General features: G+C 37.5%; 1 protein-coding gene across 1 annotated transcript in view; it reads right to left on the reverse strand.

The window, feature by feature from the left end:
* The window catches only part of LOC107751115 (voltage-dependent P/Q-type calcium channel subunit alpha-1A-like), a 78,297-nt gene that overhangs the window by 64,004 nt on the left and 269 nt on the right, over nucleotides 1-14,024 (reverse strand). Inside the window, exons 3-19 of the mRNA XM_016566721.1 lie at nucleotides 13,911-13,997; nucleotides 13,561-13,767; nucleotides 13,243-13,355; nucleotides 12,938-13,050; nucleotides 12,351-12,482; nucleotides 12,152-12,224; nucleotides 11,846-11,963; nucleotides 11,038-11,105; nucleotides 10,825-10,931; nucleotides 8,778-8,828; nucleotides 8,159-8,291; nucleotides 6,830-7,338; nucleotides 6,016-6,317; nucleotides 5,528-5,663; nucleotides 5,323-5,452; nucleotides 5,161-5,220; nucleotides 4,968-5,074 (exon numbers count right to left, since the gene is read on the reverse strand). Of these exons, the coding sequence (XP_016422207.1) occupies nucleotides 4,968-5,074; nucleotides 5,161-5,220; nucleotides 5,323-5,452; nucleotides 5,528-5,663; nucleotides 6,016-6,317; nucleotides 6,830-7,338; nucleotides 8,159-8,291; nucleotides 8,778-8,828; nucleotides 10,825-10,931; nucleotides 11,038-11,105; nucleotides 11,846-11,963; nucleotides 12,152-12,224; nucleotides 12,351-12,482; nucleotides 12,938-13,050; nucleotides 13,243-13,355; nucleotides 13,561-13,767; nucleotides 13,911-13,926 (2,375 nt within the window). The 5' untranslated portion in view covers nucleotides 13,927-13,997. The remainder of the gene's footprint in view (nucleotides 1-4,967; nucleotides 5,075-5,160; nucleotides 5,221-5,322; nucleotides 5,453-5,527; nucleotides 5,664-6,015; nucleotides 6,318-6,829; nucleotides 7,339-8,158; nucleotides 8,292-8,777; nucleotides 8,829-10,824; nucleotides 10,932-11,037; nucleotides 11,106-11,845; nucleotides 11,964-12,151; nucleotides 12,225-12,350; nucleotides 12,483-12,937; nucleotides 13,051-13,242; nucleotides 13,356-13,560; nucleotides 13,768-13,910; nucleotides 13,998-14,024) is intronic.

Genomic DNA, 14,024 nt, shown 5'->3' on the forward strand with positions numbered 1-14,024 from the left:
TTTTTAGCAATAGCTTTTTTTAGGTTTTTATTCAAAAAAAAAAAAAAAAAATTCTGAACAGTAGTGTATATATACTTCATAAATTATATTACACATAATATACATAATATATGCTGTTAAATGTATATAAATGATTATATACACAATATTAAATACCCTGTTAAATTTATATAGTTAAGAGAAATAAAATCAAAATGTGCTGATCTGTTGATCAAATTTAGCTGCTTTATTAGTGATTAACTCATGCTCGCAATTGCTACACACGTACACCTGAGTCTGCTGCTCTTTTTCATATTGACTCTCATGACAGAATCATTCTCATACACTAATGCCTGCCAGGTATTTGGCAGGTCTTTACTCTTGGCCTATACCCAGTCAATAACCGAGGATTCAAACTTGTCACACTTATAGATTAGGACAACCCACTGCAGTAGAGGAGAATCCTCCCTCTGCCATGCCAACTCTGAAAGCGGGGGAGATTCTCGACACCTTAGCACACTGTATCAGACACTCGAGCCGGAATGGAGGTGGAATCCATAACTGACTGCAGTGGAGCCAAAATGGCCACCACACTGCAGTCGCCTCAAGGTGGCAGTGTGGGATGGTATTTGAGTAACTATCAAGCAGCACATACAGTCCACAACCCCACGCATACAACCCAAATCTATAGCGTTTATGGGATTACATGCTTCTCAGGTATTTGTATTAACCGCATTCTAAGAATGAAGGTGGCAAAAGCATGATCATTTGTTGAGTCGTTTTGTTCTTATTGTGAAACTGTAATACATGAGCAAGCCTTTTCTCCACCTAACCAAGGTATTCTGGGTAATCTGAGATGCTTGCGTGTCACATGACCATGCCTATACCCAGAATGCATCCATTTAGAAAGCATCAGGCAGTGGAGAGAATAAAAATTGTTCACCCAAAAATAAATTCACTTTCATGTTGTATCAAACCTGCATATTGTTAGTTTTAGCATGTGACAAAATGAAGACTTTAAAAAATGTACAGGTTTGAAACAATATGGCAGTGAGTAAATAATCACATGTAATAATGAAAGGGCACAACCTTCATTTCATGTGTGTGTGAGTGCGAGAGAGAGAATGAGATAAACAACAACAGATGAAGGACAACAGATGAACGAACTTCAAAAACACCAGTTAATAAGGAACTGTCAACCTGGAGTCCTCTTTTCTTGTATTCCATTTTCCTTAACATATCCTTCTATATCTCGTTCTCTCTATCTCTCCACATCTCTTGTGGTCTCTCTTTTTCACTCACTTTGTCAGACTCAACAAATGGAGGCCCAAATGATAAACAGCTTGACAGCTGGAGTCTGTCCAAGGAAGCTTACTGCTGAGGGAGGGAGAGGAGAGGAGAGGAAAGATGAGGAAAGGAAAGGTGAAGGGGATAGGATGGGGAAGAACTGTTTTTAGGAATGAGAACAGGAAGTGACACAGGACAGAAATAGGGTTGATATGGTGGAGAGGCTTCATTTAGTTTCAGGTCAGGGGATGGGGATGAAAATTGGGCACTGCGTATGGAGTGATTTTAACTCAAAGCAGGGTTTAAACCTATCGGGCCATGTGTATGTGAAGATACAAGCTGATAGGTTTCACTACAGGCATTCAGCTAACACATAGTCATTCATATCAGCATACTATGTGGCTTCTTTTTGCTAATATTTCAATAAGTACAGAAAAAAGTTTGACCAAAACTTATCAAATCATTAGTGTCTTATATCAATAAATAATATGAATGAATTTATTAAATAAAATAAATACAATACTGTTCAAAAAGTTGGAGAATGTCACATTTTTAAATGTTTTGGAAAGAAATCTATTAAGCTCAACAAGCCTGCATTGATTTGATTAAAATGCAATAATTATATACAATTTAAAATAAACCGGATTTTCAGCATTATTTGATGAATAAAAGTTCTACAGAACAGCATTTATTTGAAACAGAAATATTTTGTAACATTATAAATGTCTTTACTGTAATTTGTGATCTATTTAATGCTTCCGTGTTGAATAAAAATACGAATTTCTTAAAATAAACTGATCCCAAACTTTTGAACAGTAATGTATATATTAATATATTGTTTAAAAATACAATAATTAGCTTCAAATATTTGATTTGCGGCCACTCTATGCATGATGATAGTTTGACTGATGTAAATAATCATGGCCACATTCCTCAGTCTCCAAAGTCAATGTTGCTTTTAAAGGAGTTTGGATAGCAAAGTGTTAAAGACAAAACATTTTGACAAACAGTGAAGCAAATGACAGCTTAAGACAAGGTTACTGGTTAGATAGAAATGCAAAAAGTTAAAAATGTATCATATAATAATAATAATCATAGTAATAATATATTACATTCAGTAACTTGCAAGTGGATTGCCTTTAAGGTAAAGCAAGCTCGAGAAATTGCATAATGCATACGTAAAATCGTAACAGTTCTGAAACTGTTCATGATATATTTATTTACCTAAATCAATTTTTTTTTTTAAATAATGCCACTAAATATTAATATCAGCATACATACATTCTAATCCCTTATTTAGAAGTGTGCAGGCACTTTTAATGCCACAAGTGTTACAGTATGTCATTTAAGACACTCTGCAATCCCCACATACAGTATGAAAAACGTGTCTTGTATATACACATATATGTAATCTGGCCTACGGGACTGAGGAGGATGTACTAGATCATACATGCAGGGCTAAACAAAAGTAAAAATCATTCCACACTCAGAGCCTCATCAGCGGTGTTTACTCGTTCTCCTTTTTTAGTGACTAGCTGATCGTCCCGCTCTAGGGTTCAGCTTTATTCCTCAAGCGGCCTCTTCATATCCCCAAGCTGCTGCTCCCCCAGGCCATGCAAAGGAAATAAACCAGAGTACCTGTGGCAGGACGGGCTCACGCTGATCCAGACATAGAAACCGCCTGGGCACTAAAGGGCTACAGGTGCCTGGAGACCCCTCACCCCCCACAGGGCCCCAAAGGGCTCAAAACTACCCTTTTCAGCAGAGGGAAAGTATGAGGGGACAGGTTTATGGTGAACATTTGGTTGGTGGAGTAATGACAGATGGAAAAGAGCCCTGACACTCCAACAAATCAAATATTTGCTTGTTTAACCACTTTTAGAGATTATTATAAACGTTTTTTTAATTAAAAATTCAACTAAAACTAACTAACTAACATTCTACTAAATAAATAAATGTATTAGTAAACGTTTTTTTTGTTTCAAATTTTGTGCATCGGTAGAGTTTCAAAAAAATTAAAATAAATAAAATAGACTTATTAGTAAAAGTAGACCAGATTTATTTAAAAGTAGTTTACACATTAGGTGTCATGGAATTTCTAAAAAAAAAAAAAAATCAAATAAATAAATAAATTGATTAAGTAGTAAAAGTAGATTGGATTTAGATTAGATTTTCTTATATACTTCTCCCGAATTTCCTTTGGAGAAATTAAAAATAGACACAAATAAGAAAATTACTCACATATAAAATTAATGTGCGATAAAATATATGTCGATGTTATAGCTCAAATAATTTGGCCTTGGAAGAATTTTATGAGAATTTGAAATATTTGAGATGGTATTGAAATCTTGAACTGTGATATCATGTGAAAACTAAGCACAGCTTGCGACAATGTTAAGATTTCTTCAGAAAATGATATGTGAGATTAGTGGTCTTTTAGTCATAAATCTGAGACACAAATCTGAGATTTGAGCAGCATTCTCCATTTGTTATCCCATTTCTGCCTAGGAAAGACAATTGATATATCACTAAGATTCCATTTGTGCTTTTGTTGGTTTTATTGTTTCAGAGAAATACTGAAAGAGTTCATGTATTGATGGAAATCATGGGTAAAGAATGAAAGGAAAGGTGCTTTGACAAACTGTTTAGCACAAAGAAGGACTGAGCATGAGATAAAATACAAGATGCGTTTCCATCCACCTATTTTTATGCACATTTTGGAATATCGTATAAAAAAAACGCTGGATGGAAATGCCAAGATAAGCCAAGAAAAACGTATGCGCACATTTGAGTAGGATAAACTTTTTATCCGGTAAGAAAAAATGCGCATAAACTACGATGGAAACACATTTACCGAATAAATTCCTCCACGCGCATCGAAAAAGTCATGTGCTATGAGACGGGATAACTTGACTAGCAGCGGACCGATCTCATTCACAGCATCTATATATTGTTATGGTCATTCTGAAATGCCTGAGCAAAGTCTGTCATCAAAGTATTTCTGTATAATTGTCTTACATGACTGCGTTCCCAAACAGCAGCATCCACCTCCGAAAGCATTGACAGCATTTATTCTCTGCTCACACTGAGGTGCAAGTAATTTATATCATATATGAAAATTATTATATTCAGTGGCTTCTCCTATATTCTTAGTGATATTTAGTGCCACAGTTTACCAGGAAGTGACTATTTTGTTCTCTTTTGACTCGTTGGATGGAAACGGTGCTTTATTCGAATATGTTTTATGTGATATTCCAGTTTTGTGCATAAGTTTAATTCGAATCTTTGGATGGAAACATAGCTAATGGCAGGAGTTGGATGGGAAAGAAATAGAGGCGTTATCAAGAAGAAAGCTGGGGGAGTTGATTGGTCAGAGAGAGAATAGAAACAGACAGGCTGGTGCTGACAGAAAGTTTGATGTGTGTGTTTGTGTGAGTGTGTGCAAAGTGAGAAAGGCCTTCATCTTTGTGGCTGATTGAGTGAGACAGAATGCAAAGTGACAAAAAATAGAGATAGAGAGCTTAGAAGAAGGGCACACAGTGCTGACAGGAGAAGAAAAGAGGAAGAGACCAAGAGAGAAAGGGGTAGAGAGTACTGGTGAGGCTCCAGGTTGGCAGTGGGGTAACAAGGTGGCAGAAGAGACGATAAGGGGCAGCAGGCAGCACTTCTGGGCAGGAAATGGTGGGATAAAGGGCACTTACGTGAAGGCAAAGGCTACCAGGGCACCACTAACCACTACAAAGTCCAGAAAGTTCCACAAGTCACGAAAATATGAGCCCTCATGCAAAACCAAGCCTAACACCACCATCTGGAACACAGAGCAGAGGATTAAAGCAAATAAAGAAAATGATACGCTAAAACGCAACCACACAAGTCATTTCCTGCAATCTTTACCTTGATGAGCATCTCAAAGGTGAACACACCAGTGAAGACGTAGTCAAAGTAACGCAATACCTGGAAAACAGGAAGAACATGCATCAAGAAGTCCGGCGTCAGATTTTTTTTAGTTTCACGTTATGCAAATCCATTAAAATTACTTGAGAACAGTAGTCTTACGTTGTTTCGAGGTGATTCCGGCCACACCGGATCTTCCGCAGCTAAAGCAATGCTGCTCATAGCGATGACTGACAGAATACACATCTCGAAATAACGTAGCGTCAGGATGTAATGACAACATCTTCGAAACCTGAAAACTCACATTGGTTCAGATAAATACATTTACTTTGCACACATGCACTTATACAGATGAACACACACTTACGGGTTGGTTGTGGATAGGATGAAACAGGAACTGAACGGAGGAATGGGTTTGGGGCCATCTTCATCGCCACCATTGTCTTCCTCCTCCTCTTTCTTCTCTCCTTCTTTAGCTGGCTCTGTGTTGGCATTCTTGTTCACTGCACAATGAAGGGAACGTGGGAAGAAGGAAGTGCACAGAAGTCCACAAACGTAATCAAATATCAAACAGTACAACATTTGCTTTTACAGTCAAACACGCATAAATGCATTGTAAGGCCAAAGTATACTTCGGTTATTACACGTACGTGAGGGTGTGCATACAGTGCGTGTGACGCAAATTTAGTCACCAGAATAGTAGTCGCATACTGTATGCGCACCATCCATTTTTAGCGTATATGCTAAACATGAGAATGAATACATTTCTATTGTCTATAAGTATTTTGGGTGAATAATGCCATTAAAAGCTCCTAGAATTATCTGTAATCACACATGTACATATTTGTCCCTCACCTTGCAGTTTGGCATTGAATGAGGGGTAAATCGGGGGCATATCTATGGCAGTGTGGTCAAGTTTGCTGGGGGTTTTGGTGCAGTCAGTCAGAATGAGACTGCTGTCATGGAAATCTGGTCCACGCAGGTTCAGCAGGTTATTGGCCTGCTCTGGGTCACAGTAGGGGTCATAAAAGTCGGGGTCAGGGTCGTGGATGGCCATCTTGCTGCTATTTCGCAGGTTGTCCAGATCCTCGCTGTACTGGCTCTCTGCATGAGGAAGACCTGGCTGAATTGGACGAGCTGTTGATAAACTACCCTCTCTAAACATAAAAAAAAGAGGTAAGAGGTTAACAGCTGAAACAACAGTTACAGTAAGCTGTATCAAGCCACATTTTTTAGTAAAATAATTTTATAGTATTAATATTGTGAATTAGTATTTATGTTTTAAATTTTTGTTTTTATTTTAATTTTAGTTAAATGTTCAGTCATTTTGTCGTTTATTTAAATAAATGTAAATGTCTGTTCTATTTTAGTTTGTTATACATTATATATTAGTACATCAATGAAAACTTGGCAACTAACTGAAATAAAATTGTTTTATGTCACGTTTTTTTTATGGTTTTAGTTTCAGCTAATGATAATAACCCTGATTCTTCTGAGAATGTTTGGATCAGGAACTGAATGTAGCAACACTATTAATGTAAAAAAAAATCAGTGGGTCGATTAATTTAGAAGATTCATGTAAATGATTCACTGATCAAATAAACGATTCACCCATTCACCTCAGTTCTTTAAGTCCCTGCACAGTTTTGAAGAAACACAGAACACTCACTTTCTAGCTCGATGCTGTCGACTCCGTTCTCTATCCCTCCTTCCATCTCCATCCCCATGGTTTCCATGGCGATGCCTCCTCTGCCTCTTCTCTTGGCCCTCCTCCCCTTCTCCTCCTGTCTCCCCTCTGCTGTGGTGTTCTCTGTGTCTTCTCCCTCCATCCTCGTCCTTTCTTCTGTGCTGGTGGTGTCGGGGTCGCCTGTGCTCCCCTGCGCACTCCATGTCCTCGCCTCCTTTCTGGGCACAATCGCAGCCTGCCTCCCCCAGCTCTGGGTGGTGTAGGGACTGGCGGCTGGAGTGGTGGTGGTGTTGGTGATGATGATGACTGTGATGGTGGTGGTATCGGGACTGGTGCTGCAGGTATTCTTCACCCCGCTGCTGGTTTAGCTCCTGGGGGTTTGGTTCACCCGGTCGGGGCTTGTTGGTATTGTTGTTGCGGTTCTCCTGAGGATTAACTACTAGTGGGCGGTCCAAGTGGGTCTTCATGTCAGGACGGTTGTGGTAGTTCATCTAAAAACAGAAAAAGCAGATTTGGTCAATACATCTAGGCTTAACAGTAAATAAAACATACTTTGATGCAAACCTGCTTTTTGTAAACTGGGAAAGCACTGAGATAAAAAATTATGGTTGATATGAAAATTATTTACATAAAGTTATTAAAATTGTATATTATTTTGTCTGAATGAAAAAAAAAAACTAAAACAAACAAATCTTTTCAAATTCAGCAATTGCTTTTTTTGGTTTCTCGAAAAAAGTATGCTCACCAAGGCTGCATTTATGACTGTAAAACAGTAATATTATGAAATATCATTACAAATTAAAAAAACGTTTTTTATTTTTATTTTAAAATTATATTTCAAAATGTAATTTATTCTTGTGATGGCAAATCTGGAATTTCAGCAGCCATTACTCCATAACTTCAGTGTCACATCATCTTTCAGAAATTATTCTAATATACAATAATTTTTTTCTTATTATTTAGTATTATTTCCTATCATTTTAAAAATGGGTGTGCTGCTTAAACAATTTTGTGGAAACGGTGATAATTTTTTTCCTCAGGATTCTTTGATGAATAAAAAGATCAAAAGAACAGCGTTTATTTGCAATAATGTAGAAGTCATGAAAATACATGACTTCAGTACACGAAAATGTAACAAATAATAATTTTGTACTTTTGATGTGGGTGAAGGTCTTTTGTTTGTTGATTTTTTTATGTCTTAATATTTAGTTGCTCTTTACTGTTAGTATTATAGTTTTCAGTAAAATAGTGCTCTACACAGGAAATACAACATTGTCCCTCTTCATTTGTGATCTAAGATATGTCTCTGACCTTCCAGTGATCTTCTGCATCAAGTTCATTGTAAAGCGCCTCTCTGCTGGTCATCAGGTTCTGTCTGCGGATCTCACTTGTGCGCTGCTCCCACACTGACTTGGAAACCTTTGAGTTCTTCTGCTGCTCTTTACTACAGAGTAAAGAAATACAGAGAGACAGAAACAGAGAACAATTTTAACCCAGGGACAAAGAAAAGCCTTGCTTTTCCTCCCCTAAAGCATCTATGAGCGATGGCCCAAAGTGAAAGGAAATGATAGTGTCCCTTAGTCCCCAGCAAGAGAACATGGATGTGGCTCATGAATTCTGTGAAAGGAGTGATGACATACTGAACAAAAGCACTGAGAAATGTTCAGACAGACAGATAGGAAGAGAGGAAGACAGAGATGGTTTAAGACCAAAACAGCGAAACAAGCAGCCCTGTGCTTGCAGTGCTGCTGTGGAAGAGACAGTGTGTGTCATCACAGCCAATGATACCTCAGCCTCAGTGTTACAACATAAAACTGCAGCTACAGCAGCTGGAAACATAAAAACACTCATACAAAAACATGAGGAAGGCAGAAAGCAAAAGAAATAGGGATACAGAACGAAAAAAATGAGTAAGTAAATGAATAAATACCAGTCCAGTAAACTGTCTGTGGCATCGATACGTTCAGATTTTACTGTAACTCTGAGGAGAGGGGGGTGAAATAAGGAACATAAAAACAACGCTGCCACAACTATCACAGAAAACAACTGACAAAGTGAACAGGTGTCCCGTTCACTGATAGCGACTCGCTTGGTCAGTCAGATAAGTTTATGGATGACTTGGAATTAACTGGATAACTTTGCTTTTCAAAACAAGCTTCCGGGTGAAATATTTCACTTCTTAAACCTACTTGCTGGCAGACTAACCAAATTCCGGGTTTGTGCCAAGTTATCCCAAAACTTGACTAACCATGTAACTACCAGATTTTGTTTATTCACTACACATCTTTACTATAAATGTCTAACACCATGTCCTAACCAGAGTAAATAAAGTGACAACAGTAAAATCCCCAGCTATACGTGAAGTGGCTCATTCACCATTTGTGAGGTAAACAAACCTATTATTTCTACAACTATAAAACTAAACTAAAAACTAAAGCTACTGAGTAACTTACAGATAGTAGAGCTCTGAATAATGTTACTACAACATAAAACAAAAATTGCCCAGGCCAATATATTTGAAAATTAGACTGGATATCCATGAAATAAACACATTTTAGACCACCAGATATAAATACGGCTTATATGCATAGATTCGGCCCATTTAACAGATGCATCATTTTAAGTTATAACAGCCTAAACTGACGATAAACAATAACAATTCAGTGAAATAATCTAAACAGTTAAAATTACAACCAATTATCTAGACCTCTAAACATGTATTTAAAAAAAAAATCATACTCAGTGGAGCTGCATTATTCGTGGCATGGGAAGTTCAACGTAACACAGCTTAATGTGTCAAATGTGCCACTTAAAATGAGACTTTCTGAAACAGACTCTCCTTAACTAAAATCTTGCTATAGTAACCTAATATCACTGCTTGAAAGCCAATGCACTTGGAAACTGTGATTCTTTTTTTTAATTCTTTTTTTTATAGTTTTCACATTCATCTTGACTGAGGGGGCAGGTGTGTTTGACATCAAATATATTCTGCTTGATTGTGGTACATTTTTGCTTTCAGAATTGAAAGATGAAATGTATTGCTGGAAAATCGCTGCATTATGCCTGGTTAGGTCACAGTGTAAGTATTAGCGGATTGTAATATACATACATACACAACAAAATAAAAACATTACTGACCAATTCTTGTAACAGAATGATGAATTAAATGAGGAATCAAATGCCTTATTGCATCACATACAAAACCACAAATGGCATACAGATACCACACATTCAACCGTAGTTCAACTTCAAATTTACCTCACGCCTTTAAAACACTAATTTTCATGGTATTTTTATGGTACTTTTTGGTCTTTTTTTGGGGTTTGACAGCACCTGTTTGCTGTGTGCTTTACAACTGTAAGGAAAAGAGCTGCTTAGTCCTGCAAAATACCTATTTTTGCATTCTTAGCAAGAAAATAAAATCATATGGATCTGGAAAAACAAAGTATGTTGTTTTCATTTTTGAGTGAACTATCCCTTTAACAACAGAAATAGAAATGGTCCTAAGGGGGTTACATACTGTATGATCAGGCAGGTTTAAGCAAGTCTGCTGAAAAGTGAATTAAAGTGGATTTACTTAAATACGATTATAAAGTTAAGCTGACAGACTATGCTAAACTCAGCTAAGCTAGGCAAGACGTATTTAAACCAGCTATGGTACCAAATCAAATTTATGTGACATAAGACATGGCCTCTTACAATAAAAAAGTTAAAGTGTGAACTATATTATGTCTGTTTCAGGTATTAGGGCTCATTTGCATATATATGCATATTCATGGTATTTACATGTCCCTGAGTGTCAGAGGTGTCTTGCAAGAATTTCACTTTTTGATAGTGAATATTTATGAAAAACTGGGTATGGCTTCATTGCTATGGTACGTGTGTTTCTGAACAAGCTATTACTTTTGGGCAAAAAACTGGCGCTAGTGGCTCGAAGGTGGTAAAGGTGCTGATTGTTAGCGTGCAGAGTAACTCACGCAGCAATAGATAGGTTGGCAGCAGACAGTGGGCTCACTTCCGCCACTTCTTTTGCTTTCTGGAGAGCAATCTTTTGTGTTGTGGCCTCCTCTTCCTCCTGTTCATCCTATAAATCAAAAAAACATACAGCAGTGACAGCCGCTAACCATTGCTGGGCATAAAAATTTTTTAAAATTGCATGAAATTTACATGAGACAGAGAAACTGTTTAACCTTAGTTAGTTCCTGAGCATTGGCCAGGTTGTCCACAGCGATAGCCAAGAACACATTCAGTAGTGTGTCTGAGAGGTTATAGTTAAGAAAAATTTTAGAAAGACAATGCTTGTGTTTTATAATGTGTGTCTTACTGTGACCCCATCATGAGTGGACAGCGCTAAATAAACATGACTGGATCTCTCAAATCACATTCAAATGTAGTTGAAAATGAATAGTACAAAGTGTGCTTGTTATTAACATGCAGTGACAAATTCATCATTACACAACTTCATGTAGGTAAAGAAAAGCGCAAGTATATTTAGAAGAAATAATGTGTTAATCTTTTCCCCACACTTTTTTTTTTTTTTTTTTTAAAGAAATTAATACTAATATTGAACAAGGACGCATTAACTTGATCAAAAGTGACAGTGAATACTTTTACCTTGTTACAAAGTGTGTAAAAATTATATTTCAAAGAAATCCTTTGTACTTTCTATTCATCAAAGAATCCTGAAAAAAAATGCATCACAACTTCCACAAAAATATTAAGCAGCATTGATGAATGTTGATAATAAATGAATGGTTTTTTTTTGCCCCAAATCAGCATATTAGAATAATTTCTGAAGGATTATGTGACACTGAAGACTGGAGTAATGGCTAGCTTTGCCATCTCAGAATTTTGAAATATTTTAAAATAGAAAACTGATATTTTAAATTGTAATAATCCTTAAAAATGACTGTTTTACTGAATTTATAATCAAATAAATGCAGTAGCATTTATAGTAATGAAAATACTTGTATGTTTCTGTGTGGTTAAGAAGGATACAGTTGCCAAAGAGTGTAAGGACAATGAAGAATATGGAGAAGACCATTCCTTTGTCCACCCCTCCCTGAGACTTAATGCCGTCATACATCACTACGTTCCAATCCTCTCCGGTTAGAATCTGAGAAATACACAGTCTATTTTAACACACAAAACAGAACTGCATGCATATTTGATCCGCACACACAAGCTCATTTAAGTAGAATAAGCTGTTTTCTTTATCTGTATATGCCCTAAAATACTGTCTATGCAGGCAGCTCACTTGGTTTTTAGAACAGATCTACTGCTAAACCAACATAACCAGCCTACCTGAAACACTGTCATTATGGCAGCAGGAAAAGTATCGAAGTTTGTTGGAGGAGTGCCTAGCTCAAAGTTAAACCTGTAAAAAAAGAAAACATCAAATGGCCTTTTACAACAATAACATGCTATGCATAGTTATTGGTCATCTGTATCTAACTGAGATATTAAGTAAGGTGTTGGCAGCCGGGTGTAGATCTATACTGACTGTCCACCGAACAGCTGCATCCCGAGAAGAGCAAAGACCACGATGAAGAGGAAGAGAAGGAAAAGTAAACTGATGATGGACTTCATGGAGCTTAGAAGAGACACTACTAGATTACGCAAAGACGCCCAGTATCTGAAAAAGACAGAAAGAAACCTAGTATTAAAAACACTAAAATTGTGGCATTTTTATACAAATGGTACACAAAAATGAAAATGAAAAATGAGAGCACATTGCTTAGATTTTCAGATTTTTCTTCACACAAACCTATCGTATGGCTTTAGAAGACATGAAATATAATTTTTGGACTACTGCTTCATTATGTTTTTTGTTATTTTTAGAGCTTGACAGCCCCAGTCTCCATTGACTTTCACTATGGAAAAGAGCAGCATGAACATTGTGTATAACATTTTTTTCCACAAGTATGGAATGATGTGAGGTTGAGAAATTAATTTTTGTTTGAACTGTTCTTTTAATCTAAACAAGCCCCACTAAAAATCAGCATTGTAATCTCATTGATCCCAAAAGGAGGACAACACAAAAACTGACAAAACTTTGTGATGACGATGCAGATATTAAATTAAACGCACTTGGTGACTTTGAAGATCCTAAGTAGTCGGAGAGCTCGCAACACACTGATTCCAAAGGACGCCCCCGGCTTCACCATGGCCCAGACCACCTCAAATATGCTGCCAACGATGACCTGAAACACACACACAGCCAAATCCCAAAACAAATAAGGAACACTCTGAGGACTGGCTAACAAGGACTTAAGTCTGCATCTAATGTAGGTCAGCGGCTTGCAGAGGTTAAAAACAGAGGCAGAGTAAAAAAAGCAAAAGAGAGAGAGAGAAAGTGAGACTTTAAATGGGCCAAAAGAGAGAAGGGCACTCACTGCACAGTCGAAACAGTTGAATGAGGAGTGGAAATAAGGGCGCGTCCCCAGTCCGTACATCTTAATCAGCATCTCTGACATAAAGAGGCCTAGGAAAATGAACTCAGCATAATCTGGAGAAAAAGAGAAAGAGAGACAAGACATATAAAGTGGAAGAAAAGAAAACAGAAGCGAGGCAGGAGGGTGTTTACTGACAGCAGAAGTAGAAAAATCCAAAAAACTATTTGCAAATGGAGAATGGGACAGGATGCAGACCAGATTCGAAATTATGTCTCCCACAACAACAAATGTAAAAACAAACAGCTTAGGTTAACTCACAGAGGAAGTCCGACAGTAGCTCGGGCTGATCGTAGTGTACTACAGCCACGCACAGTGTGTTGAGTCCCACCAGGCTGAGGACAGTCCAGTAGAACGCCTGAGTCTTTACAATCTTTCGAATGATGAAGCGAAGACGTCGCTCTTTCTTGCTAAATCCGGTCCCATCGCCCTTTCCGCTCTTTATGCTCCCACGAGCAAAAGGCGAGCCTAAGAATATACACACATAGCAGCACAACATCTGGCATGAATACTATAGGATCTTCAAGAATAAGCCACTATGTGTTTCAAAAGACAGAAAGATTTTAATTCATCAAACGAGTTGTCTTCCTTAGGATCTGAATGGTTCTTACCAACTGCGTCTCCCATGTGGTCCTCTCCCTCTTCTGGATTTAACAGGTCAGCTTTGTTTTTCTTTATGGTGGGCCTACGACGAGATCCTGCACACAAACACATTCACTGTGAAT

Source organism: Sinocyclocheilus rhinocerous, unplaced genomic scaffold (genome assembly GCF_001515625.1).
Source record: "Sinocyclocheilus rhinocerous isolate Xijiao unplaced genomic scaffold, SAMN03320098_v1.1 scaffold1413, whole genome shotgun sequence".
NCBI lineage: Eukaryota > Metazoa > Chordata > Actinopteri > Cypriniformes > Cyprinidae > Sinocyclocheilus > Sinocyclocheilus rhinocerous.